This window comes from Montipora capricornis, chromosome 6 (genome assembly GCF_036669925.1).
Source record: "Montipora capricornis isolate CH-2021 chromosome 6, ASM3666992v2, whole genome shotgun sequence".
In the NCBI taxonomy this organism is placed as follows: domain Eukaryota; kingdom Metazoa; phylum Cnidaria; class Anthozoa; order Scleractinia; family Acroporidae; genus Montipora; species Montipora capricornis.
In genome coordinates this window covers 16,203,990-16,231,489 of record NC_090888.1, presented here as the reverse complement: position 1 = coordinate 16,231,489, position 27,500 = coordinate 16,203,990, and the positions used below count along the sequence as shown (strand labels likewise).

General features: G+C 40.9%; 2 protein-coding genes across 2 annotated transcripts in view; both read right to left on the bottom strand.

The window, feature by feature from the left end:
• LOC138053291 (uncharacterized) overlaps nt 1-27,500 on the bottom strand; it is a 361,907-nt gene that overhangs the window by 85,775 nt on the left and 248,632 nt on the right. The window lies entirely within an intron of this gene.
• Nucleotides 1-27,500, bottom strand: part of LOC138051590 (uncharacterized) — a 69,037-nt gene that overhangs the window by 28,823 nt on the left and 12,714 nt on the right. Inside the window, exons 3-7 of the mRNA XM_068897827.1 lie at nt 20,250-21,507; nt 16,962-17,024; nt 14,679-14,762; nt 12,722-12,790; nt 11,643-11,717 (exon numbers count right to left, since the gene is read on the bottom strand). Coding sequence (XP_068753928.1) covers nt 11,643-11,717; nt 12,722-12,790; nt 14,679-14,762; nt 16,962-17,024; nt 20,250-21,438 — 1,480 coding nt within the window. The 5' untranslated portion in view covers nt 21,439-21,507. The remainder of the gene's footprint in view (nt 1-11,642; nt 11,718-12,721; nt 12,791-14,678; nt 14,763-16,961; nt 17,025-20,249; nt 21,508-27,500) is intronic.

Here is a 27,500-nt window from a genome sequence, read left to right as displayed (position 1 = left end):
TTATTATTATTATTACTGGAGTAGTTGTGCAACAAAATTAATTTGTTTTGCTTTGTGGATCTCATTTTGTATGTGCATGCTCTTGTGTCTTAAATGAAACGTAACAGGAGAAGCAGGAAACTCTGACTGCTTGCTGAGAATTCTGTCTTTTACAGAAATCAAGTGTTATGATTCAAATTAATATTAACTGGGTTTTGGTTCTTTTTTTTTTTTTTTTTTTTTTTTTTTAAATACATCTATACCAATAAACTACTACTACAAGTACACAAATTGAACTTCCTACTATACATAAATAATAGCTGATACAAAGACTGTTTAGGTACTATTACTACTACAAAATAGGATATATGTTATTTTTTTTCCATTTTAATTCTCACTACCACGGCAGAATAACTGAAACCTTCACCATTTACTTTACAGATCGGCCACTCTGATACTTGAATTCACAAATTTCTTTTCTAACTGATGAACATAACTGACTTTATTTAAAAAAAATTGTAAAGGAAGGATAAGTACATTTGTTGCGACATTCATAAATATGTTGCTTAGCTAAGACTAACATGTGATTAATAAACAAGTAGTCTTCTTTCCTTTGCCAAAATACCAACGCTATACGACGCTATACTTGCGATTCTCCAGTCGCTGAATAAGAACATGACCGAAATGGGCGCATCGCTCAGGTCATTGAAAGAAAAAGGGGAAACTCAGACCCCCACAACGGCAGAACCTGCCACAAAACGAAAATCCCTATCAACAGGGAATAGCTCTGACACAGAGGAATTAGATGCAAATGCACTCTTGGCTGCAAACAAACGACATAAAGTTTTCGCTGCCAAGAGGAACGGCTCCACGTGCGAAACCAGTGCAGATGACGAATGCGATTCTTTACTCGACGACATCACGCAGTCTCTCACCAACACGGAAAAACTGCCCCGAAAGTGTCTGAGAAACTTGCTAAGATTGTAAACTTGAGGTGGCTTACTAAGCTCGACGAGACAAACCTCAAGGAAAAATCAGATAAATACCTTCCACCAATAAACTGTGATCGGCTAATCATTCCGAAGGTAAACCTGAAATCTGGGGGCGCCTCGATCAGCAAACAAGGGGCAAAGACTTGAAGTTGTCAAACTTGCAAACCACACTTACGAAGGTCGGTCATATAACCATGCAAACGACCGATATGTTGTTGAAGGATCGCGCCGAGGACGGAAAAGTTGATGTTGACAACATGGTCCGAATGAATGCCGATGCATTAGCACTTCTTGGGCATCTCAGCTTCGAAATATCCCAAAGGCCATTCGCCCGACACTGCACAAAGATTACTCCATGCTGTGTGCTTCACACGTGCCTATTACAAATTTTTTTGTTTGGCGATGAACTGCAAACGCAGCTTAATCACATCCGTGCTTCAAACAAGATCAGTAGCACGGCAAGCTTCTCTAACTCCACCAATAGGCGATCCTATGACAAAACGCACACACCAGGTAATAAGCAGCAGTGGAAGCCTTTTTTAGACAAAACGCCTCCGGGTAACCAGTCGTACAAGGAGTCGACTCCATATCAACACCACTGGAAGAAACAGACCGGCCAAACAGTCCGGAAGTAACCAGTAACACCCCGGTAAGCGAATTTAAAACTATTTTGCCATCACTTTTAAAGTATTTTCAGAGGAGAACACAAACGTTAAAGCAGGCAGTTTAGCCACTTATTCCCAGAGATGGCAAGAGCTGACTTCAGATCCTGAAGTTTTAGAAACTGTTACTGGCCAATATATTGAATTTGATTCCCTGCCAATAAAGGTCAAACCCTTTATGCAACCTAAGTTATCAGAAATACAAACAGCATCGGTTGATTTGGAAAATTATTCAGCTCCTCAAGAAAGGCGTTATCCAGCCTTGCCAACACAAGGCAGGGGAATTTATATCACCTATCTTTACCAGACCCAAAAAGGATGGCTCCTTACGAATGATTTTAAACTTGAAAAGTTTTAATGGAAATGTACCTCACTATCATTTTAAAATGGACAACATCTGGTCTGCCATCAGGCTAATGAAGCCTCGGTGCTACATGGCATCTGTAGATCTGAAAGACGCCTACTACTCAGTGCCAATATGTAAGGACCATCAAAAATTTCTTAAGCTTGAATGGAAAGGTGTCTTGTACCAATTTGTGCGCTTTCCGAATGGATTAGCACTTTGCCCTAGAAAATTTACAAAACTTCGAAAGCCGATTTTTCAATTTTGAGACAACAAGGGCACATTTCAGTTACACATAATATATAGATGATTTTATGGTTGACAGCAGATAATCTCAGCCAATGCACCTAAAATGTCATTGATACAACCAGTTTGCTTGATAAAATAGGGTTTGTAATTCACCATGAAAAGTCTGTCCTACTTCTGACACAGATTATAACTTTCCTTGGGTTTGTTCTTAACTCTACTTTGATGCAGGTTTCACTGACTTCAGAAAGAGCCCTGAAATTAAGAGATGCATGTGAACATCTGCTTGCTACTGCCTTCCCTTCTATAAGGGATGTGGCCCAAGTACTTGGGCTTATGACCTCTAGTTTTCCAGGGGTGATGTACGGCCCATTACACCATTAAGTTTCTTGAAATGGACAAAACACAAGCTCTAAAACTACACAAAGGTAATTTTGATAAGAACATGACCTTATCCCAGGAAGCCATAATTGACCTAAAATGGTGGGTCACTGCACTGCCCACAGCCTATAACCTTATCAACCATGGAGAGCCCTAGGTTACTATGACAACAGACGTTTCTCTGATTGGATGGGGGTGCTGTATTGATACAGTCACCTCTGGGGGGAATTGGTCTCCAGAAGAAGCAGAGCATGACATTAATTATTTGGAAATGCTTGCTGTTACCCTATCCTTGAAATCTTTCTCAAGTGTAGTCCAGGGTAAACATGTGAAACTCCTGGTTGATAACACAACTGCAGTAACTACTATTAACCAAATGGGCACATGCCATTTTCGAGCAAACAATCAACTTTCACACCAAATCTGGTTGTGGTGCATAGACCATAGTGTTTGGCTATCAGTTGCCCATATTCCTGGAAAACAAAATACTGAGGCAGATAGAGAGTCACGGCTTCCCCGGAAAGAAACAGAATAAACTTTCCAGAAGCCATTTTTTGATGCTGGAACTAAAAAATTACGTTTATACAAACGTTAACCTGCGATCAGGCTCTATTTTAGTTTCGCGTGCTACGTAATGTGGAGTTAGCGAAACGAAAAATTGAGCCAGACCAATTCCTTCCGCCCACCTTTTTTGATTGATTGACATGTCCTTCGTCGGCCAATCAAATTTACTTCCATTACACCAATACACGCGTGGACGGCAGATTCACGCTATTTGTTTTGACCAAAGTTAATTACCGTGGGAGGAATATTATAAACGAATTCAAAAGTTACCGTTGGCTTTAATTTGAGAAAAACACATTTAAAGCATGGGGAATGTTTTCGACGACTATATTGCAAAAAGGCCGGTGTAATTCTTCCTCCGAACTTCACTGAATATGCAATCTTTTAAGCTTGACATCTTAATTTGTAATTGAGATAACCTAGCATTTTGTCGTTGGACGGTTTGGCAATAGATTTTTAAAGAAAAAAAAGAGAAATACATTATTCCTTTAACGTGTTTCCCATGAAGGTTTCTTTGGTGATTTTTTCGGGTAATATCTTCAGTTGCAGTGTATTTCTAGAATTGCGCGCAGTAAAATCATGATACGTTTGGCTGTTAAGTTTTTGATGGAGTACGAACAGTAAGATGGACTCGCAAAGTTTCTTTTATTGTTGTACAATTGATCTCTCTGGAAACATGCCATTTTAGCTTCTGGAGTGTGAGTTTTTAAAAGTTAAATCAACTGGAAATATTATGAAGTGTGCAAAAAAACCGTGTCATCAGTCATGTACAGTAAATGAATAAAGCCGTTTGATACACAGATATTCAAAACATGCATTCGTGTAACTTGCGATTTTATCAGCATCTCCTCCTGTTGATATATATGTCCCTTGTCTCATCCACGAAACCAATATGCATCGGCTTTCACTGCCATTTGAAAGAACCAGCTATTTAGCGGCTTTCAAAACATCAGGGAACTTTGTGCAAAAGTTCTTTCAACCCCATGGCCACAGAGCTCGACAACGGAATCGCTAATTTCACTCGTTCCAGAGATTCAAACCCGATTCTGGACAAGTTATGAGATATTTCAGATGGCATATCTCCATTTATACAAAAAAAATCAAGTTGCACCGTCCACGGCATTGTAAGAACAAAAGGGAGCAAATTTCTTCGTACACTTATGGCGGATTAGTCTCGAGGACTTCGCGAGAGCTCCGCGCAATCACGATGGCATTTTCACTTCCAGCGTTTCAACAGCCAATCAGATCACGAGTTTGGTCGGTCAAAATTTGGCTGACCAAACGGAATTCTTGAGAGACTTTTGGTCAGGCCCAATTTTAGTGAGCGACGACATAAGAGAACATATGGGCGAAGCTAAAAATGGGCCTGATCGCAGGTTATACAAACGTTGGCCGTCCAGCATATTTTAAACAGAATTAACTGAAGAGAGTGTAGTGTAACGTGAAGTGCTAGAATTCTATCCGGCATATGAACCATGTGAGCGTTACCCCACTGATGGAACTGGGCCCACACAAGGACAGAGAAAAACTCTGACCAGGGTGGGAATTGAACCCACGACCTTCGGGCCAGATCTCCGCCGCTCCGCCGACTGAGCTACAGGGCCAGACGGGAGCAGGCCGTGGAAACTGAAGATGTTAAAGCCACGTCAATGAACATGTACAAGTACAAGGAAAGTTTACGTTTATACAAACGTTGGCTGTGCAGCACTTATATTTTAAACAGAATTAACTGAAGAGAGTGTAGTGTAACGTGAAGTGCTAGATTTCTATCCGGCATATGAACCATGTGAGCGTTAGCCCCACTGATGGAACTGGGCCCACACAAGGACAAAGAAAAACTCTGACCAGGGTGGGAATTGAACCTATGACCTTCGGGCCAGATCTCCACCGCTCCGCCGACTGAGCTACAAGGCCAGACGGAAGCAGGCCGTGGGAACTGAAGATGTTAAAGCCACGGCAATGAACATGTACAAGTACAAGGAAAGTATACGTTTATACAAACGTTGGCCGTGCAGCACTTATATTTTAAACAGAATTAACTGAAGAGAGTGTAGTGTAACGTGAAGTGCTAGATTTCTATCCGGCATATGAACCATGTGAGCGTTAGCCTCACTGATGGAACTGGGCCCACACAAGGACAGAGAAAACTCTGACCAGGGTGGGAATTGAACCCACGACCTTCGGGCCAGATCTCCGCTGCTCAGATCTCTGCCGCTTAGGTGTGACTCCTAATGTGGACTTGTTTGCCTCTAGACTGAATTTCCATTGTGGTATGTTGCATACCAGCCTGACCCAGAGGCCCATGCCATCAATGCCTTTCACACATTTCATGGAAGGGGTATACCTTTTATGCATTTCCCCCATTTAGTGTCATACCGCAGGTACTGAAAAAGATTTCTGTCGACGAGGCCAAGGCTTACTAGCAGTTCCAGACTGGCCAACTCAGACTTGGTGGCCATATTTAATGAATATGCTCATTTATTTTTCTCTCATGCTACCTAGGAAGGAAGACACACTGTACCCACTACACAAGAAACTTCAACTACTGGTCTGCCACTTGTCAGGGATCTCCTTACAAGCAGAAGAATTTCGGCTGGGGCTGCAAAGATCATCATGCAATCATGGCGAACAGGTACACAAAAGCAGTACCAGACTTACCACCAGCGATGGCAAGAGTTCTGCCGTTCAAGGGGTATTAATCCCATTTCAGCTTCTATAGAGGATGGTGTGGAATTTCTTTACCAGCAGTATGAAAATGGCCTGTCGTATAGTGGTATTAACACAGCCAGAAGTGCTTCATCCACAGTTATTGTCCTTCCAGAAGGTGGTTTCTTTGGAAACCACCCTTTGGTTTCCGGTTCCTTAAAAGTGTCTTTGAGTCAAGGCCTTCCCTTCCATGTTACAAGGACATATGGGATGTTTCTATTGTTTTAGACTATTTAAAGACATTGCCGCCTCTTGAGGAATAAAACCTTACAGACATCACACATAAAACTGTTGTGTTAGTTGCGTTGTTATCAGGCCAGCGTTGCCAAACTGTTCATGGGCTTACAGTTAGTGGCATGAGGATTACAAATGATACAGTTCACTTTGAGACTTCTAAACTTTTGAAGACATCCAAACCTGGCAAGCATCAAGGACACTTGGAGTTAAAATCGTACCCAGTTGAAGAACGTCTATGTGTTGTTACTTGCCTTAAGCAATATGTAAAACTTATAGAACCAATCAGAGTTATAGTACACCATTTAAACCTGTAAGTCGTGACACTGTCAGTCGCTGGATTAAGAATGTTTTAGAAAAGGCTGGAGTAAACACAAAGGTTTTTTCTGCTCATAGTACCCGGACTGCTGCCACTTCAGCTGCACGCTCAAATATTGTTTCTATTAATACTATCATGGATGCAGCTGGATGGTCTAGAGAAAGCACTTTTACGAAGTTCTATGACAAGCCAGTAAAAGCAGACCAACTTGTCTCCAGACGTGATTGTTCCAGTAAGCAATAAAAATGGTTTTTCTGTTTATGGCCACACTGCTTTTAAGTCTCACGTGACTCACTAGTGACTTAGGCCAATGATGAAATAGAATTTACCTGTAAGGTGAAGTTTGATTGGAATTCTATGAGTCATTGGTCAGGAGCTAGGGAGTGAGTCACCTGTCCACCCTATTCTTACACAGTCTTGGGCATGTGTGTTTCAGCCCTCCCTAAACTCGTGAAAAATTGTGTCCACTCACAGGATTTAAAGACTGAATGCTCAGGTTCCTGTGCTCTATCTCACATGACTCCCTAGCTCACTTCACCTTACAGGTAAGTCTTCTTTAATTTGTAAATTTTACATCGCATTAGCAACATTGGTATGGGGGGGGGGAAGGGGGGAAGGACCAATACATTTTGTGAGTGCGTGCCAAATGATGTTTACGCTAGAATTTTTCTCAACAGTTTTCTCTAAGATTGTATAATTCATGTCTTCATGAACATAAATGAGGTTAAACGTAGTTTAACCAGGTAAACAACTAGGAGCATCTGCAGTCAGTTGGTCAGTGGGATTAGTATGCTTGCGCATGCATGGAATTCCTCGTGCTCCGGGCCGCAGGGTTTATTCATCAGTGGGGTGGGAAGTAGGAGCATTGTGTGTGGAGCGTTTAGCAGTTTTTGTTTTCTATATACAGTCTTCATTCCATAGATGTGTTCAAAACTGCTTTCCTGTTAGTCAGGATTCCTTCTGGGTCCAGTTACGGGTTTGTTTTGGGGGAAACGCAACTTTGGGCGAACTTGCGATCGAGTTGGGATGGCCGCCATGTTGGATTCTTGCTTTATTTTTGGGCAACGTCAGTTCACGCAGCTTCAGTAAGCGTTTTCTACCATCCAGATCTTATGCAGGGCCCGGCTTCAAATTGCAAAGCCATTCACGACCACGCGGAATTTGCTTGGGCCCTGCGGTCGTACATCACGGCGTGACCTTTGGCCATCTCCGATCCCCGTACAATCGTCACCTGGCAGGACCAGAAGGCTTGTCTTCGACTGACCTTGGACAGGGTATCTTTTGCACAGTTTCATTTGGGACAGGGCATTTCATGCAGCTCAGTTGTTAGGTGGCGTAGCATCAAATGTCACGTCTCACTCGTATTCTGTCAGGCTTTTAGCGTTATGGCTGCGTCACAGGTTCTCTGATGCTTGGTTGTAGTTTCTCTCTAGTTTGCTTTGGGCCATGAACTCGACTATAAGCATGTTATTTAGCTGGGCCACACGTACAATGTAAACTTGTCTGGTAATATTATTGATACTACTATTACTATCATCAAGAGGCTTAGGCCATTGTATATTAAGTGACATGCATTGGAGTTTGCTTTATTTTATGAATCGGAGTGGCGTTAGCGCATATTTTCTCTTTTGTACAGTTTAATGTAATGATGTACTTTAATGTAATTCCTTAGTTAACGAGGAGCAAGCATTATACTTGTGGGCATTGTTGTTTAGCATTGCGTTGCGTCTTGGAGTTGCATTGCATTGTATTTTCAGCGTTGCCTTGCGTGGCGTTGTAGTCTCAGCGTTGTTTAAGCGTTGCGTTGCGTCTTAGCGTTGCATTGCGGTGTATTCTCACTGTTGTTTTTAGCGTTGTATTGCGTGGCGTTATATTCTTAAGTTGTTTAGCGTTGTGTTGCGTCTTAGCGTTGCGTTGCATTGTATTCTCAGCGTTGTTTAGCCTTGCATTGCGTGGCGTTGTAGCCTTAGCGTTGTTTAGCCTTACGTTGCGCCTTAGTGTTGCATTGCGGTGTATTCTCAGTGTTGTTTTTAGCGTTGTATTGCGTGGCGTTATATTCTTACGTTGTTTAGCGTTGCGTTGCATTGTATTCTCAGCGTTGTTTAGCGTTGCATTGCATGGCTTTGTATTCTTAGCGTTATTTAGCGTTGCGTTGCGTCTTAGCATTGCACTGCGGTGTATTCTCAGCATTGTTTTTTAGCGTTGTATTGCGTAGCGTTATATTCTTACGTTGTTTAGGGCTGTGTTGCGTCTTAGCATTGCATTGCATTGTACTCTCAGCATTGTTTAGCGTTGCATTGCGTGGCGTTGTATTCGTAGCTTTGTTTAGCATTGCGTTGCGTTTTAGCGTTGCATTGTGTTGTATTCTCAGCGTTGTTAGCGTTGCATTGTATTCTTAGGGTTGTTGTCTAGTGTGTGTTGTTTCCCCAGTCCACTTCAGCCCATTACACCCCTATCTGCAGGGTGAGCAGTCAGCAGCTCCAGCTGCTAAGGTAGTCTTTTAGCAACGGTCAGCGGTCTACACATCTCGCATGCGCCACGGTGGTATTTCACTATGTGGTTGTTTGGGATTGCATTCCCCCTCCCTCCCCTCACTTTACATACATACATACATACATACATACATATCTGTATCTTGGCAGTTGGGGGTTGGTGTAGTCTTGCATGGTTGCAGTCATGTCAGCTCATTTTATATGCCAGTTGTTAGGGGCTGGGTTGCTGGCCAACGGCACGTTAGTTCTGGGCATCTGACCTCCACTTTCGGCAACCGTTGTTAAACGGAGTTAACAACAAGAGCGCTTGTGTTCCCTTGCGGGTTTTGAGGGAATTGTTATGCAGACATGTCTATGCGTACACCTCGTCAGCGTTCCTTCAGGCTAGTGGTGTTTCATGAAGCACTGGTGCCAGTGCATCCATCAGGGGTCTGCTTTCCCTTGCATTTTTCTATGTTCATTCCTGTAGCTGTGCCAGTGCAGTTGGCGGTCTTCTGTTATCCCCAGGTTCATGGGTGCTTCCTGTTTGTAGTGTCTGTGTTCCCGCGAGGGTCTGCGGAATTTGTATGCATGCACGCCAGTGCCTACTTTCTTCCATGCCAGCAGGGTTTTTGCTAGGCACTTGTGCTAGTGCATCAGTCAGGGGTCTGCTTTCCTGTGCATTTTCCTATGTTTGTTTGTGCACCTGCGCCAATGCATGCTGTCTGCTCACATTGGTAGGCCTGAGCAGTTGGGGGGGGGGGGGGGGGTCTTCTGTTGTCACCTGTACGTGAACCCTTCATGTATGTTGTGGTGTTTGTGTTCCCTGGAGGGTCCACGGAACTTTTCTGCACACCCGCCAGACCATACGTTTTATGTCTACTTTCCTTCCGGCCAGCAGGGTTTTGCTAGGCCCTTGAGCCTGCATCAGTCAGGGGTTTTGTATTCCCTTATTGCTGTTTATTTTTTGCTATGTTTGTTTGTGCACCGGTGCCAGTGCATGCTTTTAGCTCATTTTGGGAGACCTGTGCAGTCTGGGGTCTTCTGTTGTCCACCTGCACGTAGATTCATCGTGTTTGTTGTACATTTGTGTTTCCCGGAGAGTCTGTGGAATTGTTATGCACACGCACCAGTGAATCCACTGATGTCTGCATTCCTTCATATCAGCAGTATCTTGTGCAACACTTGCACTGGTGCATTCATCAGGGGTCTGGGTTCCCTTGCATTCTGCTGTGTTCGTTCGTGCCACTGAGCCAGTGCATGCTTAGAGCTCGCATTGGTAGGCGTGTGCAGTTAGCGGTCTTTCGTTGTCCATATGAGCATGGATCCCTCTTTTTGTGTAGCCTGTTTGTTTCCCGAAGGGTCTGCAGACTTGTTATGTAAGTGCACCAGTTCATATGCATATGTCAACTTTCCTTCCTTGCTAGCAGTGTCTTGTGAGGCAATGGCACCTGTGCATCAGTGTTGGTCTGCCTTTCCATGCATTTTGCTGTGTTCCGTCATGCACCTGTGCCAGTGAATGCCTTGAGCTTATGTTGGTTACCTGTGCAGTTGGCAGTCTTTAGTGGATCCCTCGTGTTCGTTGTAGCATTTGTGCGAATTGTGATGTACACGTGCCATACACCTATGTACGTGTTCCTTCATGCCAGCAGTGTTTTTACGGGGCACTCATGTCAGTGCGTTGGTCAGGGATCTGCGTTTCCTTGCATTTCACTGTGTTTGCTCATGCAGCTGCGCCTGTGCATGCCTTTAGCTAGCATTGGTCAACCTGTGCATTCTGCAGTCTGCTCTTGCCCACATGTGCGTGGATCCCTCGTGTTGGTTGTAGTTTCTGGGTTGTTCTCCTGCCCCCCCCCCCCCCCCCAAAAAGGCTTGCACCGTATTTTGCATCACATTATCAACATTGGCATGGGGGGGGGGGGGGGGGGGGGAGGGTGGACTAATATATTTTGTGAGTGCATGCCAAATGAAGCTTAAGGTAGAATTTTCCCCAAGACTTTCGTCTAAGATTGCAGTTTGATCCAACGTACACCGACAGGTATATTGTCCACGGTTGCTTGCTGGAAAACTTTGTGTTACAATTACGACAGTCTGTTCGACATGAAAGGAAACATTCTCTCTAATATCGAGACTCTTGGAATGCAATGCTTCTGAGCGCTACCATGTTTGACGACTCATTTATGAAATCCTGAAGTGGTAGAATCTGGGACTGCTATCTCTAGAGCCCTTCCTTTTCTTGTGCAGAGCCCCTGGTCGGCTAAGAGAAATGATGGGTTCTGGGACCAAGAATGGAAGATCTATTGCTGATGTACATTTACAATTTAAAGAGGCAAAGCGCACACAACGATACAGATCGAGACTTGCTAAGTTCTGCTTTCTCTGCATAATTTTGAATTTTGAATTTTGAATTTTGGTCGAAATGATGTCCAGAAACTACAATACAATACAATAGCTTTATTTAAAGAGGGAAGCGCAGTAACTTATTACAGTTTTCTAACTTACGGTCCTCAAAAAAATAATAATAAATAGATAAATAAGATTAGAAAAACAAAGCTGTATAATTTATAGCTGTAATCCTTAGGAAATTGAACTGCATTTTATCCAAATAGTATATTTTGTTTCAGTTACAAAAACTAAGGCACCTTATCTATCATCTGTGCCAACAGGCTCTATACAAGGTCATACGGTGGAGAGTAGTCCTTTCAACACCCGATTTCTACTTTTACGAGCTCTAATGATTTTTACCTTTTTCATCCTCACTGGATTTTATATGTAATCTTCCCTGCGCCTCTGGTAGCATGTGAACGTCGCAGGAAGCATCTGTTGAAATAACCAATGGTCAATATTACATAACACATGAATGACTTGAGTGACTGTGTAATGCAGTTCCTATTCATAGATGCTAGGGTTCAGCCTCAGAAAGATTTGTTTTCAACTTTCGAAGTGATGAATCTGCCACTTTCAGTTGATGTCTCCTTGACATATGCATGGTTAACCAACCATCAAGCCCACAAACGGTTTATGACACAACTCTTATAAAGAGATTGCTACACCGCACTGTGGAAAATTTATTTGCTGTAAATTTAATAACCAGGGCTTTCCCCTTTTAGGCTTGGCTAAATCTATAATTATATTAACTGCGTCATGCTAAATTTGACCTTGTGAGTGAATTTTAATGGTTCGAAAGGTTTGCAAGCCCTCCTGTCTTGTTTTATGGCGTATCGCTGCTTTAAAGTCATTCCTGATACACAAACATTCAGTTTCAAAATACATCTGTTTTCTCATTCACATAAGCAAATGTTTGTTTTCACACAAAAATTGACACAAAATTTCTCTTTGTGAATGAGTCTTACGCTTACTCATCACAGTGCATAGTGGCAACAACTAAAACAAATACGGGTTGACATTAACACAACAGGACAAACAAGGGAAACTGCAGTAGAGTTGTGATTGTAAAAAAAATTTTCAGACCACGTTGGACTAAGCAAAAATGCGGATACGCAAAAATGCTTATGTTTTGCTCAGCAGAAGTTCTGGATGAACAACTCCTAGCAGCAGCGACTGAGCCATTTTGATTGGCCCTTTCGGGGATTCTTCTTGACTAGTTACTGTTCGCTACTCACAATAATTATATATACATAAAGAACGTCTAGGTTTCGTTTTTGGCAAGATTGTATGGAATGGATGTTCTTGGGAAAACCTTGAGCCACAAGCAGTATTTACAAGTACCTCTGAATTTATGCCAGAAAATCTCAATTCAAAGAGCTTTTCAGCCAGTTAAATTTAGGATCAGATAAAACTTGCTTCGGTTTAGACAACTTCACCTGCATGAAGCTTAACCTCTTCTTGTTCTTCTTTCTTTTGTGAAGGCTCAGGATGGGAGAAAGAGCTATCTGCAAATATTCAAAAGTAAAAGTTGGAGGCAGAATTCAGACTTTTATTGCCTTAAAATCAAAAGGTCACAGAAAAGATTCATATGCTCAAGCGAAATAATCCAAAGAGTTCACGACATTGGTAATTATTTTTTTTTACATTGGAAAAGTTATAATTCAAATTCAGTGAATGCTAACGGTGACCCCAAAATGGGCACTTCCATCCGTGCAATTGAAGGTTCATGATGGATGAAAGAGCTATATCAAACTATTCGAAATCTGAATTTCTTGACTAAAATCTGAACACCTGGCTACCAGAGAGACATTATTTTGTTGCCTCACCAAGGGACATCAGGCCTGATGTCACAGTTAAGTGTGCTGTTATCGTCTCCTCCAGAAAACCTCCAAAATAATGTCATCTCCTTTTGCCAACTTGTGAAGATCTTCTGTTATTAAACCATTTCCAAGTGTTTCTTATATAGGCCATTAATTTTGTGGGCCAGGGGTCACACAGACATCATGCCAGCAATGGCCCTCAGGCTTTGGCTCACACGTTCACACTCAGGGCTTGAAATTGCAACTCACTGGTCGCCAATGCAACCAAAAATCGAGTGCTGGCAACTACGGTAGATTTTCAGAACTGGTCGTCAGCTGGCAAATCATATTTTTTCTGATAACCCAGGATAAACAGTAGACAACTTTTGTATTTGAATCTTTATATGATGAAATCGTTCAGAACTGGTAGCTAGAACACGACTCACCTTTCTTTCCCCACTAAAATAATGTATAAATACTACAAGAAATTGGTTTCTCACATTGTTAATTAAAGGCACAAAATGTACTTCGATACTTCGATCACCGCAACCAGAAACCATATTGTTTCAGCGGCTTCATGGGATCGTAGGCGCACTTAAACACCATATGCTTCTTGCCGGCTACGTGAATTTTTGTGCCCCGAAGACAAAGATTCAGCAAGAAGGTTAATTGAGAATTTAAATCCATCTTCAGTCATGAACGCGGAAAACGTAGATTTAGCCAAACTACTGCGTTAGCCAAACTATTGCGTTTACTCACGACAAAGGTAAGTTTCTTGCCACGCAAAGCTGTAGGAGAATAAAGACAAGGCTGTTGCCTAACAGGAGCCCGGTAGCCTGGGGCTCCCAAATAATAGCTCTGGACGCCTTAATTTTTCACAGCAACACCTTTCACTTCATATGTTGGGCTCCTAAGTTCTCAGCATTTAGCTCTGAGGGCTCCTTTAAATTTTTCTTAGGCAGCAGCCTTGATAAAGAACTACGTTTTGAAGAGGTGAAACGGAAGGATAAAGGACCCATGTTTGCCTTGCTATGGAAAACACTGACTGTGCTTTGCTCCATTTCAAATAACCTTAAAGAACACCATCACCAAACTAAGAAAGCTGAAAACAATAGTGGCTTTAGAGGTCTTTCTCGTGCTGTTTTTTTTTTCCTTGCATACAAAGTAACATTTAAAATCCTGTTCTCACGTAAGTCATATATTAAATAAGTTGGCGACCAAATTTATGATATGGCGACCAAATTTTTTCCCATTAGTCGTCAGCTGGCGCCTAAGCAAAAAAGTTAATTTCGAGCCCTGCACATGTTGAATTATTTTGTAATATCGTGTCCCGTTTTGAGGTCTTAGGGTTAGGGTACAGATAATAATAATTATATTTAAATTGAAATGGAGTGATGATTATATTAAAGTAAGAAATCCATTTTAAAACCATGCTGGACAGAGCAAAAAAGCTGAATGATATATATAAAAAAGGTCATTTTTGCTTAACACATTTTACTGCAATGTTTTGGACATAGTGATTTTTACGAGTGAATGAGTTTTTTGTTTCGCGTCGGTTTCCAGCATGGTCAAATTGCCGTAAGGTCACATATACCTTCTGTTCGATAAGAAGCCACAGAAGAAGATGGGAAGCTTTCACTTGTAAATAGGAGATGAGTTTGTTCCTTGGTAGAAACATCTATAAAAATCACATACAACAAACCATAAATGACTTTACAGTAAGTTGGCATTGGCATATATGATAAACGGCATACACAATACAAATTTATTTGAATCATAATCTCATTAGTTCTGGATCAACAACTCTTATCAGCAGCGAGCCATTTGATTGACCCGTTTGGGGATTCTTATAGCTAGACAGCAAGCACCTAAACTATCTAATGTTGGCAACTCACATGGTACATAAAACAAACATGGCTAGGTTTCGTTGTTTGGCAGACGCAAGGCCGATTTACACAGTACGATTTTTGTCTCATGCGACAACGGCTTACGACATGCCCTCGACATGATTTACGAGCGTTGTGTACATCAGAAAAAATGTCGTAGCATTTTAAAACATGTTTTAAAACGCTGCGACAATCGTAAGACATGTCATAGGCCTGTTGTAAGCCTCTCACATGCGACAAAAATCGTACCGTGTAAATCAGGCTTAAGGCTGCACAAGCAGTATTAGGCTCGATGTCCGCCGCTCACTCAACTTCGGGTATCCTCCCCGAGAAGAGACGGCCGGACGCGTGAGCAATAGATTGTGTCTGTGACGTAAATTCAAATAAACTCAGGAGTAATTTCGACTGATCTTGAGGAATTTTACTTGCTCTTACATTAGCCAAGTCTGAGGAGAAATTGCAATTACATGTAGCAATGGATTTGAAAGCCGTATTTTGACCTTGGTGTCAACTGGAAAATCAGTGAAGTTTCCGAACTCATGCGGTAGAAAACGACACAATCCCCATTCTCCAGCTTCTCGAACACATTTCGTTGTCCAAATTTTGGATGTTTCCAACTTCAAAAGCATTGTAAACCTCGAATCGGCCAGGTCAATGAATACCTTCGCAGCCAAAGAATATAATTTATGCCAGACCAATTTGTGGAGGCGAGTTTCTGATTGGCGGAGATTAACAATGGCTCACCTCGCGCGTCCAGCCGTGATTTCGGGAGTAAGCGCTGGCTCAATTCCCGAAACAGCGGCTGGTAAAACCTTAATTCAAGGAGCTTCTCATTCAGTTAAATTTAGAATCAGCTTAAAACTTTCTTTGGTTTACATCACTTTTCCTACCCTGCAAGCAGTCCGTTTCTCTCAAGCTTCTCAAGAGGGAAACCACTGCGAGCAACCGTTGGTTTCTTTGAGTGTGCCAACGTCCAGCGTCAAGGACGAATAAAACGAGTTATTAAACTTGTTTTGCACTTGCGCATGCGTTCAGCTACGTAACAGCTGCGTTTGGGTGAGCCTGCTGTGATTTCCCGTAAAATAAGACGAAGTGATGTCAAATACATCACGTGGGGTGTGACGTACTTCGCACATGCTCGATGGAGAATCAAACGGTTGCTCGCAGTGGTTTCTCTCTCGGAAGCATAGCAGAAACCCACTGCTCGCAGGATACACTTTTCCTACATGTTGCTTAGACTCTTTCTCTTCTTCTGTTGATTTCTTTTCTGAAACGCCATGATGGGTGAAAAAGATATCTGTAAATATCTGAAACACCTGCAATCTTGGACAAAACTTTCGGAAAAATTCTGGCGGGAGAATCCTTGGACATGCACTCTCAATTTATCCCCACTCTACCCCATACCAATGTTGCTAATCTGGTGAAAAATATCGTGCAAGCCTTTGGAAGTTTCTTAACCAACATTGGATTAGGGGGAGGGAGTAAAGTTTATCTTTTATCACACAGACAAATCAGGAAATGATCATTTTTTAGTGGTGTCACATTTCCCAACGAGTTTTGTCCAAGATTGTGGGTGGGAGGCAGAATTCAGGAGGTCACAGGAAAGGTTCAGATGCTCACTTGAAATAATCCAAAGAGCTACTGAGGTCGATAATTCTTTGATATTGGAAAGGTTATCATAATTTAAATTCAGGGATGCGCATAGCATCCCCCACATTCATTTAGTGGTTATCAGTGCCTTCAAGTGTACAGAGTGGATAGGCATATGACGTCACAAAGGCCAAAATAAAGAAAGCGCTGTAACGCTGATGTTTAGAAAGCAATCCTCAGGGAATTGAACTCTGCTTTTTTCACGCAAACACAACGTAGCATCTTTTGTTCAGCTAAGGCACCTTATCACGCGAGTAGACAGGCTCTATTTGAGAACTGTCCTTCCAACAGCCAATTTGTACTTGTAAGAGTCCTAATGATTCTACCTTTTCGGTACTTACAGGATTTCCTCTCCAATTTACCTTGTGCTTCTGATGCCATCCGAGGCCCGCAGCGGGAAGCATCTGTTGAAATACAAAGCACGAAAAATATGTGAATCGTTCGAAGCTGAGAAAAAAGGTCATACTCCAATTTCAGTTCGAGCTGACGATCAACTGAGTGTTTTCACATGACGTCAACGCAGCCATGTTGGTGTACCCAACTAATCCTCCAGGAATTGAGCTCTGTTATCATGCAAATGTCTTTTTTTGTTTGGATGGAAAAACAAGCCAATTTATAAACCATTACAAATTAAAGTTAATGTGACAACCATGAACTCTGCAAGGCATATGCATTTGAGCCAGGCTTTCTCTGTTACAGTTTCACGTGAACATCACACCATGCACCTCATCCAATCACATTCTAGGTGCCTCGTGCTTTGGACTAGTATGTCGAGTCTGACCTTTGCTACTGTCATCCCAGTTCTGTCTTTATTGTGGAAACACTTGTGCTCAGAAGCATCTTCACTCAAATTCCCTCCCTTTGCCTTCTTTCATACCTCGTGCCTCAATAGCATGTCCCAGGACGTGTCATGGGGAATTATGGTGGCTAGTTGTACACTATCTGTGGATTTATTACAGTTAATCACCTATTTTAACATGGACTCATGCAATGTTTGCATGTCAATGACTCTCTGTTCTAATATGAAGGGTTAAACCCCCCTTTGTTCTTTGTCAAACTATTATCTAGTCAATATTGTGAAATAAAATACGGGTGGGGGTGAAGTGTTCCCATGCGGGTCACCCTTTGGCTCATAGACTCACTGTACTAGGGTTGTGTGCCTTCTGATCGCGCACGGTTACCATAGAAACCAGGGGCAGGAATGGCAGCATTACACGCGCGTATCATGCACGTATGTTTGCCATATTGCGCGCAATTTACACGCAAATTACGCGCGTGTTATGTGAGAGTATAAAATTACACGAAAGTGTGTAAATAATCACACCCAAATTCTTCAAAGTGCGTGTAAAATTTTACACCCAGAGTTTCGTGTAAAAGAGGGCAGAGTATTCACTGTTGTACATCAATTTGTAGCGGCTTTTTATGGAAGAAAATGTTGCACATCTAATTGTCCTAGTGGTTTCCGAAGAATTTATTCAGCTTTGCATTTCAACATTTTCGCGACGTGTCCACTTTGGTTGATAATCAAGACTTGGTTTGAATGACTGTTGTTGCTCCGCATGTTTGGTTGGCTCAACGCATATTGTTTGCGTTCGTTTCATTTTGTCCGTTTCAGTGGGTGAAGTCATTCCTAATATAGAAACGTTGCGAGTCGGGTGATAAATGTTATAAATTACAAGTAAAAGTAATGATATACCACGGTGACTTTCCATTTCATTTTCCTTTCACCGTTCACCGCCTGTGAATTGTTGCCGATCTATTTTAGGATCATACCGGATTTTTGTTTGCCTTTTTCAACCGCTCACTTGATCTGAGAATAAGACCTTTGTGGTATTAAGGATTAATTAATACACCTCGATACGCTGGATTTTTCTGTTTAACCAGAGAAAGTTTTCATGTTATGTGCGATTTTCGAAAAACACCCAGGAACCTAACAAGCCTTACATACGATGAATATTTCTCACACAAGTGAGTACAAGTCATGTAGACCTTGAATCTTGATTATAGCGATGTGAAATGCCTACACAATGAATTCTGGAGGAAAAAGTTGGCTTTTTTAAAGTTCATGCCGGCGAGGGCATTGTGGAATGTCACGTCATGCATGCAAACGCTGAAAAAAAAACATATCTTCCGTTCTACCGTGCATAATTCGCTGATTCAAACGGTAAAATGCTCTCCGTTAAAAGACAAGATCTTCATTCAAAGTTTGTAAAATGCGCTGATAATATTGATTTGATTTTTCTGGAAGGAATAGTTTCATTTTCACGCGCCGGTGAGACTGAATGTGTCTGTAACATCGCGCAAAGTCATGTTTACAAAATTAAATGTGCGTCTTATTTACAGCAGTTCAGCTTTGTTAATTCGGTCAGTCTACACTGTATTGCTGGGAGGGTATAATTTTTCACCAATTGCGTTATTATAAATGCGAAAACAATCACAGGACCAGGATTCAAATTAGTATGCATTTACACGCAGCAGAACGTCAACAACACCCGCACATAAATACATGTAAATGTATTTATATTTCGTTTCGTGAATATTGTCATGCTTAAAGTTATCCCGTTTATAGCTGATTCTAACAGCTTGACCGCGCAAATCAGTATCCCTGCTGTGTGCAATCGTTCAATCCGCACAACGAACAAATTGAATGTTTAAATAAATGCAGCACAAGTTCTGAGTTTGCTTGTTTTTCGGTAACATGTCATGCTGTCAAACATTTCTATTGATCGTTCGCTCGTTACAGTTATAACTTTTGATTTTTAATTGATCAAATAGGGAAACCAGATAAGGGTAATTTCACTTAGCGTGGTTTGAATTTATTGACGGATAACAGCAGCAACCCGAAGATACATGTAAAACCTTATGCCAAGAACACACAGGCAAGGCCGAATTTCTCAAACAGAAATGCCGACTCTGTGATTTTAACTTTCATTGTCAGATTCAAGTACATTGCTAAGTGGAAAATACACGCAAGCCGCGTGTAATGGACACAGCAATTTTACTCATTTCAAATTACACACAGACTGAGTGTAATTTCAGCCACGTCTAATAGTTCGTGTAAAATCAGCCATCTTGCACGCATTTTACGCGCATGTATATGCTGCTATTCCTGTGGCCAAGACTGTAATACTGTATGCGAGGGATTGTAACCCTCTGGAGAGGATTGTGACCTTGGGGATTGTAACCCCTTGCCGAGGATTGTAACCTCGCATTACCAAATTGTTGTCATGGCCTTGGGGATTGTAACCCCTTGCAGAGGATCGCAAGCTCTCTTTGCCAGGCAACTTACTGTAGTTATCCTGCCTTTTCATGACCTGCTAATGAAGTGCTTTATCTCCTACCCCATTACCCCACAAACTGTTGTCCCTTACACTTGTTGTCATGGGTTGGGAACATTAAAGGTTACTGACCACGTGAGTGAAAACACTCTATAATATGAAATTGACTTCGAGTGTATTTAGTTTTCTATTCAGTGTTATAAGGGTTCAGTCTCTGTGAATTACTTTGAGCCAACGAAGCTGCAATTCGCAGTTGATGTCTACATGATAGAAAGGCGGGTAACCAAGTATCTAGATTTCGATTTGAAACGATTTTAATATAAGGGGATAGAACAGATTGTTAATTCGTACCATTAAATAAGTTGACCATCTTTTTAACAAGATCTTTGCACTGCTCAGACCAGCTATATTTTGTCCCATAGGAGTCACGCAAAGCCCTTGCCTCATCAAGCCTGGTCTGCCTGTTTTTGTTCCAGATGTCCATGATAGCTGCTGTCCACACATTGGGATCCTCAGAGTCAATGACGAATGAAGAACCACATGGCACATCGCCCAGGGCTTCTCCAAATCCAGAGTTCTTGCTGATGATCACAGGTAGCCCAGCTGACAGAGCCTCCAGTCCTGTCAAACTAAACCCTTCCGTACGAGAGGGCATGAGTACAAGATCCACCTCACAGAATAATTGCTTCAAGCTTTCTCGGCTTTTGATATAGCCTCTCACGCTAAGGCGATTCTCAGGAACACCGCATTCAAGCAATCGATTTGCGATCTCTTCCTGTTTTCCATCGGGTGCCCCCACAAAAACAAAACAAGTGTCATGTAATGCTGCAACAGATCTTGCTGCAATGTCAAATCCTTTTAACTTAAAATCTTCAGCATCTCCACAACTAAACACCAGGACACTGAGTTGTTTTCTTTCCTCAGGAACTTGTTGAACACAGACAAATTCATCAAAAATACCAGGAATGAAGTCGATAACATCTTGATCTTTTTTACAACTGCGGAGGTAGTTGCGAAAGGCTTCTGCCATCTTGGGCCCAACTCCTACAATGAAATTAGCCATCTCGCACAGCTCTACTTCAACATTGTGCTTTTCCTCAGCCTTTGAGATGAGATTCTCATAACATTTGAACATTCCTATTTCCTCGGGGTCAGTGTGTATCACTTGTATCCACTTGCATTTGTGAGAGTTGCGGATAACTTGTGCTTGGTGACCAAGTTTCACTCCATGGCCAACAATGAAGTCTATTCGCAAATGCTCTGGTGGAAAGCTGAGCCATTCCAGTTCATCATATCCAGGTAGTCGTGTTGCCTCGAGAATCTTTATGCCATAGCTGAGAGCTACTTTCCTATCCTCCTCAGAGCATTTAGGTAAAAAGTATGTGATTTGGACTTCTGGGAATTTGGCCAGCTGTATGGCCAACTCTCTGTTGATCGTGGAAAGTCCGCCTTCACTGGATCCCCACTCAGAAGCCAAAATGGTGACTTGCACTTTGGTGGGGCCATGTTCTTGAGACTGCTGCCATGAGACTGACGCCATAGTTAAGTGTAGTATTAACGCTGCTGCATTGGGTGGATGAACCTTGAGCCAGAGCTATTTTTTCATGTCCTTAACACAAACAAATATAAAAGAAGTTGTTAGACACATGTATTATGGTGGACAAAAATGCGACTCAGTAAAAAAAGAAGGGAGTTGAGAATGTTGAGAATGGTCCAGGGAAAGGAGGCAATTTCTTTATAACTCAGGCGAACAAGTGGTTTTACTTTTGACCAATGGCTATATATAATTATTTAACTTAACCAGATTTGTCTTCTTGGTGCTTCCCGCCAGCTAAAAAACCTTTTTTTGTTATTATTACAAAACTTTTGTAACAAAACGTTTTGCAGTTTTGCCAGCTAAGAATTTAACTACTACTTTCCACATGGGCAACCTACGTTTAAATAACTAGTACTTGTGTAAGATAATATGGATATTTTGGGGAAGGAAATTACTACGACTTCATAAAAGTAGATGCTATGTGAATACTTGAAAGCCATTGTCACATCTAGCATAGGGTTGGTTATTGTGTGGGGGAAGTCTCCAAGTGAAAACACAAAACAGCATTTCAAATGCTTCTACTCTTTATTCTCTCTCAGAAAAGCATATCTGCAGATCAGGTAGCCTAAGCTCCGGCTCCAGATATTTGTTTTCTTCTCTTACTCTTTCAACTGTCTTCTCGAGGTGGCTCAATCCAGCTTCAACAATTTCAAGAGAATGTTAGTCTTATGTGAAAGATTCACTTTACAACACTTTTTCATCCAAAGGCAATGGTAATTCAAACGACATGTGCTGCCCGTTTTAGAATCACTTTTTTCCCCTCAGGACACCTGATTACCGTACTGATGATTTTCTTATAGCTCCTCTTATTCTATTTTTTGTTCCCCATACCTGATTACGTTACAACTGCTTTTGTAAGTTTCTGTTATTTCCCCATTTAAAATAGGTGTTGGGGTTTTTCCGGCACGTCCTTTAAGGTTGTACAAAAAGTTTTGAAATACTAAAATACTTAAGTCTCAACAACACTGCCGTACGAGGCGTACCAACGTAGTACTAGTCCGAAATGCTAAAACACTTAAGTTTCAACAACACTTCCGTACTTTGGGAATGGAAAATGTAAATACACGTACAGCTAGAGATAACATCAATATGCAGCTGTGCGAGGCGTACTAACGCAGTGCTGAAATGCTAAAATACTTAAATTTCAACAACACTGGTGTACGAGGGAATAATTGAAAAGAAAATCATAAAAAGACGGCAACACTGCTGGGATTAGGCTATCCTTCTAATCATGTACATTTTCTTCAAAGTGTTGAAACTGGTTTGAGCCTCCTAAACGTACCGGTAGTCATTTTACAAGTGTTTTGTAAATAACTCACTAGTTACAGGAGCAAGATCAAAGGAAACTAACAATGTGAAATCAATGCTTTTGTTGTAAATTGGCAGTAGTGGAGGGTTATGAAACTTTCAGAAACACTTAATTTCCGCATCTTGCATTTAAAAAAATCATGTTTATTTTTACCCTCAATTCCATGATAGATGTTTGGTGCGAATTGAGTCAGTCTGAGTGTCCTTAGCAAAGGCTTGATGTCATTGATGAATAACATTCCGTAGATCAAACAGAAATTGAATGTTATTCATAAAGGCCATAAAGCCTTTGCTTATTTGGCATAAATAACTCTTAACGTAGGAGGCAGTGCAGCCTAGTGGTCAGCCTTAAGATCCGGGGATCCCGGGTTCAAGACACGTTCTGACCAGTTGGGATTCTTAACAGCTGTTGTTGAATGTTCTGTTCTGTCGTGATTGTGTTTTATTAGCCCTGAAAAGCCCCTACAGGGAGCGGTGAAGTATGTATTGTATTGTATCTTTATAAACTCATTTGATAATTAAAGCAAATTTTGTTCTGCTCCCAGCTGAGTGGCTTCATAGCTCCGTCGGTTGATAGACCATTGCACCCGCATTGCAATGGTCATGGGTTCAAATTCTGCTGAAGCCACCTGAATTTTTCAAGTGTCTATAAGAGACAATTGCTTAAATTGTACAGATAAGTGTGAGGATCACTTCTCTCTTTCGTCTTTAACCCGCACTTCAAATATTCATTCATTTCAGATACGATAAAGATACTTGGAGACTAAGGGGTAGATAGTGGGGTAAGGGTGTCTACTATAAGAGACAATTGCTTAAATTGTCCAGATAAGTGTGAGGATCACTTCTCTCTTTCGTCTTTAACCCGCACTTCAAATATTCATTCATTTCAGATACGATAAAGATACTTGGAGACTAAGGGGTAGATAGTGGGTTCAGGGTGTCTACTATAAGAGACAATTGCTTAAATTGTCCAGATAACTGTGAGGATCACTCCTAAGATAAAGATACTTGGAGACTAAGGGGTAGATAGTGGGGTTAGGGTGTCTATAATAAGATACAATTGCTTAAATTGTCCAGATAAGTGTTAAGATCACTTCTCTCTTTCGTCTATAACCCGCACTTCAAATATACATTCATTTCAGATACGATAAAGATACTTGGAGACTAAGGGGCAGATAGTGGGGAAAGGGTGTCTACTATAAGAGACAATTGCTGAAATTGTCCAGATAAGTGTGAGGATCTCTGCTATCTTTCACTTACAAGCTGCAATTCAAATATACATATTTTCATTCATCAGTCCTTTCACAGGAATGAAAGAGCCCAACAAATTGTACTGCCCTCAAAATGAGTGCCATGATAGTCTAGGTGGGAGAGAATTTCATCAGTATCACAGAGGTCATGCATGCAAATCCCATTAAAGCTGCCTGAACTTTTTCAGATGTCTGTAAGGAACAATAGTTTTGTTTAAATTGTCCAGATACAGTAAGTGCAAGGATCACTCTTATCTTTCGTCAAAAAGGTATTTCATTCTCCAAATGGTCTGGATAGCAAGTGTTACTAATATTTTCAAAAATACAACCACACTTGTGAGTTTAAGGAACATGTTTCAATGTTTCGACATCATGACCAGCCATAGTGAGTGTACGTGTAACATTAACATTTTTAAAAGATAATCTGCATACATACCAATGTATATCAATACAATGATTCTTTGTAGATTAAATATTCTTTACAAGTAGGTAAAATTCACACTATCCAACAACATTATAGAAAACACAACTGACAACTGTAAAAGTTTAAAAGTGTAAAAATTTAACCGTTATGTCAGTTATGTTTTGATTTTTACATTATTATTGTTATGCAGTTGACTACATCTCCAAGGGCAACCCTGATCTCCAGCTAACTAAAACTGAACTCAGAAATCTTTTTAATTTTGCCACTGCTCAAACACTTTTCCTGTTTAAGGGTTCGTTTTTTGATCAAATTGATGGGGTGGCAATGGGCTCTCCCCTTGCCCCGGTGTTAGCTAATCTTTTCATGGGTCACCATGAAAGGATCTGGTTGGAAAACTACAAGGCCTCCAGTATTTTACTTTATCGACGGTATGTTGACGATACTTTTTGTCTATTTGACACTGAACATGACGCTACTTTGTTTTTTGACTACATCAACGATAGACATCCCAATATACGTTTCACCATGGAAAAAGAGATGGATAAAAAAATCCCCTTTTTGGATGTTCTGATTGACAACAGTCAACCTCTTTCTCCTATTACCAGGGTCTATCGTAAGAAAACGTTCACCGGTCTATTAACTAATTATTTTAGTTTTACCCCATTCTCTTACAAACTTGGCTTAATCAGGACTCTAGTTGACAGAACGTATAAGATCAACAACACATGGATAGGCTTCCATGAGGATATCAAGAAATTGTTATTAATCTTACGTAAAAACCTTTTCCCCAGTCATATCGTTGAGAGAGTCATTAAGCAGTATATTACAAAAACTCAGACCCTTTCGAACACACCTACTAGTCCTCCCTCTAATCCTACACATTTTTTTCAAATTACCTTATGTTGGGCCCTTCTCTATTGTAGCACAAAACAGATTACGTAAATTACTTAAACGTTATTGTAACAATCTTGATGTTAAGCTAGCCTTTTCTTCCTTCAAGATCCGTAACATGTTTAGTGTGAAGGACCCTGTGCCTGTTGAACTCTGTTCGAATGTTGTCTACAAGTTTACCTGTGCAAGCTGTAATTCTTGCTATGTCGGCGAAACCAGCCGACACCTCTCGACACGCATTCGCGAACACTTAAACAGGGACAGGACCTCACATATCTTTAAACACCTTCAACAATCCGAGGCATGCCGTAACTCCTGCTCTGCGGAATGTTTTGAAGTTATAGACCGTGCGACCACAAAATTCCAGGTCAAGATAAAAGAGGCCTTACATATTTCCTGGGAGCAACCTTCTTTAAATAAGCAATTATATCACGTTAATTTAACTCTCTCGTTCTAATCAACATGTTCCATTGTACACTCTTTTTTTGTTACCTTTGGCTATTTTGTTAGATTCCCAATTTATTTCACGTTGTTATTTATCTTTGTTTAGCATATTATAAATTCAAATGTAACTTCAAATTAATTCTACTTTCAACTGAAGATGGTCGTTGCACGACCGAAACATGTCTTTAATTTCAAATGTGTCGTCACTTTTATAAAAATTGTTGTTAGTCTGCTTCTTTCCAGATCTATTGTATGTTACTATTATAGTTCCATTGTAAAATTTACATAATTTGGCCATGAGGCTGCGAAATGATTGATAAATGAAGTGATTCATAAATCATCTATCTATCTAACTACATGTATAAACATGGCATCTGACAGGATGCGGCGATGCGGATCCGCATAATTCACTGAAATCCGCATCTTCCGCATAATTCCGATATTTTCCGCAAAAAACAGAAGAAAAACCTGATATTAGTGATAAAGCAGCTTCTTAACATCCTCAGAAATGTAAAAGCCGAAGAAATTGACTGTTTTGAAACGCTTATTTTCCTGAACATTGAAGAAAACACATCATTTCGTTCGCAAGATGAAAGTTCGTAAGAAAGATCGTAAGCAGTTTCCTCGCATTTTTTCGCCAATGAGCCTGGACACTAGTTTTTGTTCCTACAATGCTTTCCATTGGACGAGAAACAGTTACACTGATCGAGGGAATGGATCACGCTTACAATTTTGCTCCATTATCTCCAAATTGAAACAAAATTCACGACGAGAAACAAAATATTTTTTATCACTTTATTTATTTTACCAAAAGTTGCAGCAAAATCCCAACTGCTAACCCTTTTATTTCGACGGTGAAAGCTGGTCGCAAATTGGTGACTACTAAGGGCTCAAATTTAGTCACAAATGCGATTGTATTGGTTGCAATTTCGATTACGGATTTACCGTAAGCATGTAAATACATTGGACGGGCCTAATTATTAGTTTTATAACTTGGCCAAAAATTTCCGCGTAATCTTTAATTGTTTTCCGCATCCTATCAGAAGCCATGGATATACATAAAATGGCAGAAGCATGTGTAAGCAAGAGCTCAACATTGCCAAGTCAAAGCGATGATACTAACGCGTTACACGTCGATAATGGTCAATCGCATCCAATATCTATTGAACAGGATTGAAAGGGTCACAAAATTAAGTGGCTGGGATCTCTGGACGCGTTGAACTCATTTGCAAACTCAGGGCACTTAACTCGAAAATCTTTATTGGTTAAACAGAGAATGATCCAATCCTGAAGATTATCAGTTAAATAGCTGTGATAAAAAACAAAGGCAAAGCTTTGCTTAGTTTTTGTCAATGTGTACATGTATTTGAAACTCAGATGAAAAAATGCATTAAGAAACAGTGAAATGAGTCTGAAAAGATTGAAATTCCTTTAACTTGGGGATGCAATTTGAGCCTACATGTACAATGGAGCAAAGTCTTTAAAAGGTTCGAAGTCTTTTTTTATCCGGGAGACTGATGACCTGTTTGAGAGACCAAGATTCGTTTTATATCCAGGAGACTATAATCCCGGAGATTTGGTATAATTGGAAATACTCCAGATGCTTAAATTATAATAAAACAGAAATGTATTTGGGGGTCCTCTGGACCTCTTTTTGAGAAATTTGGGGGTCCAGCTAATTGATATTC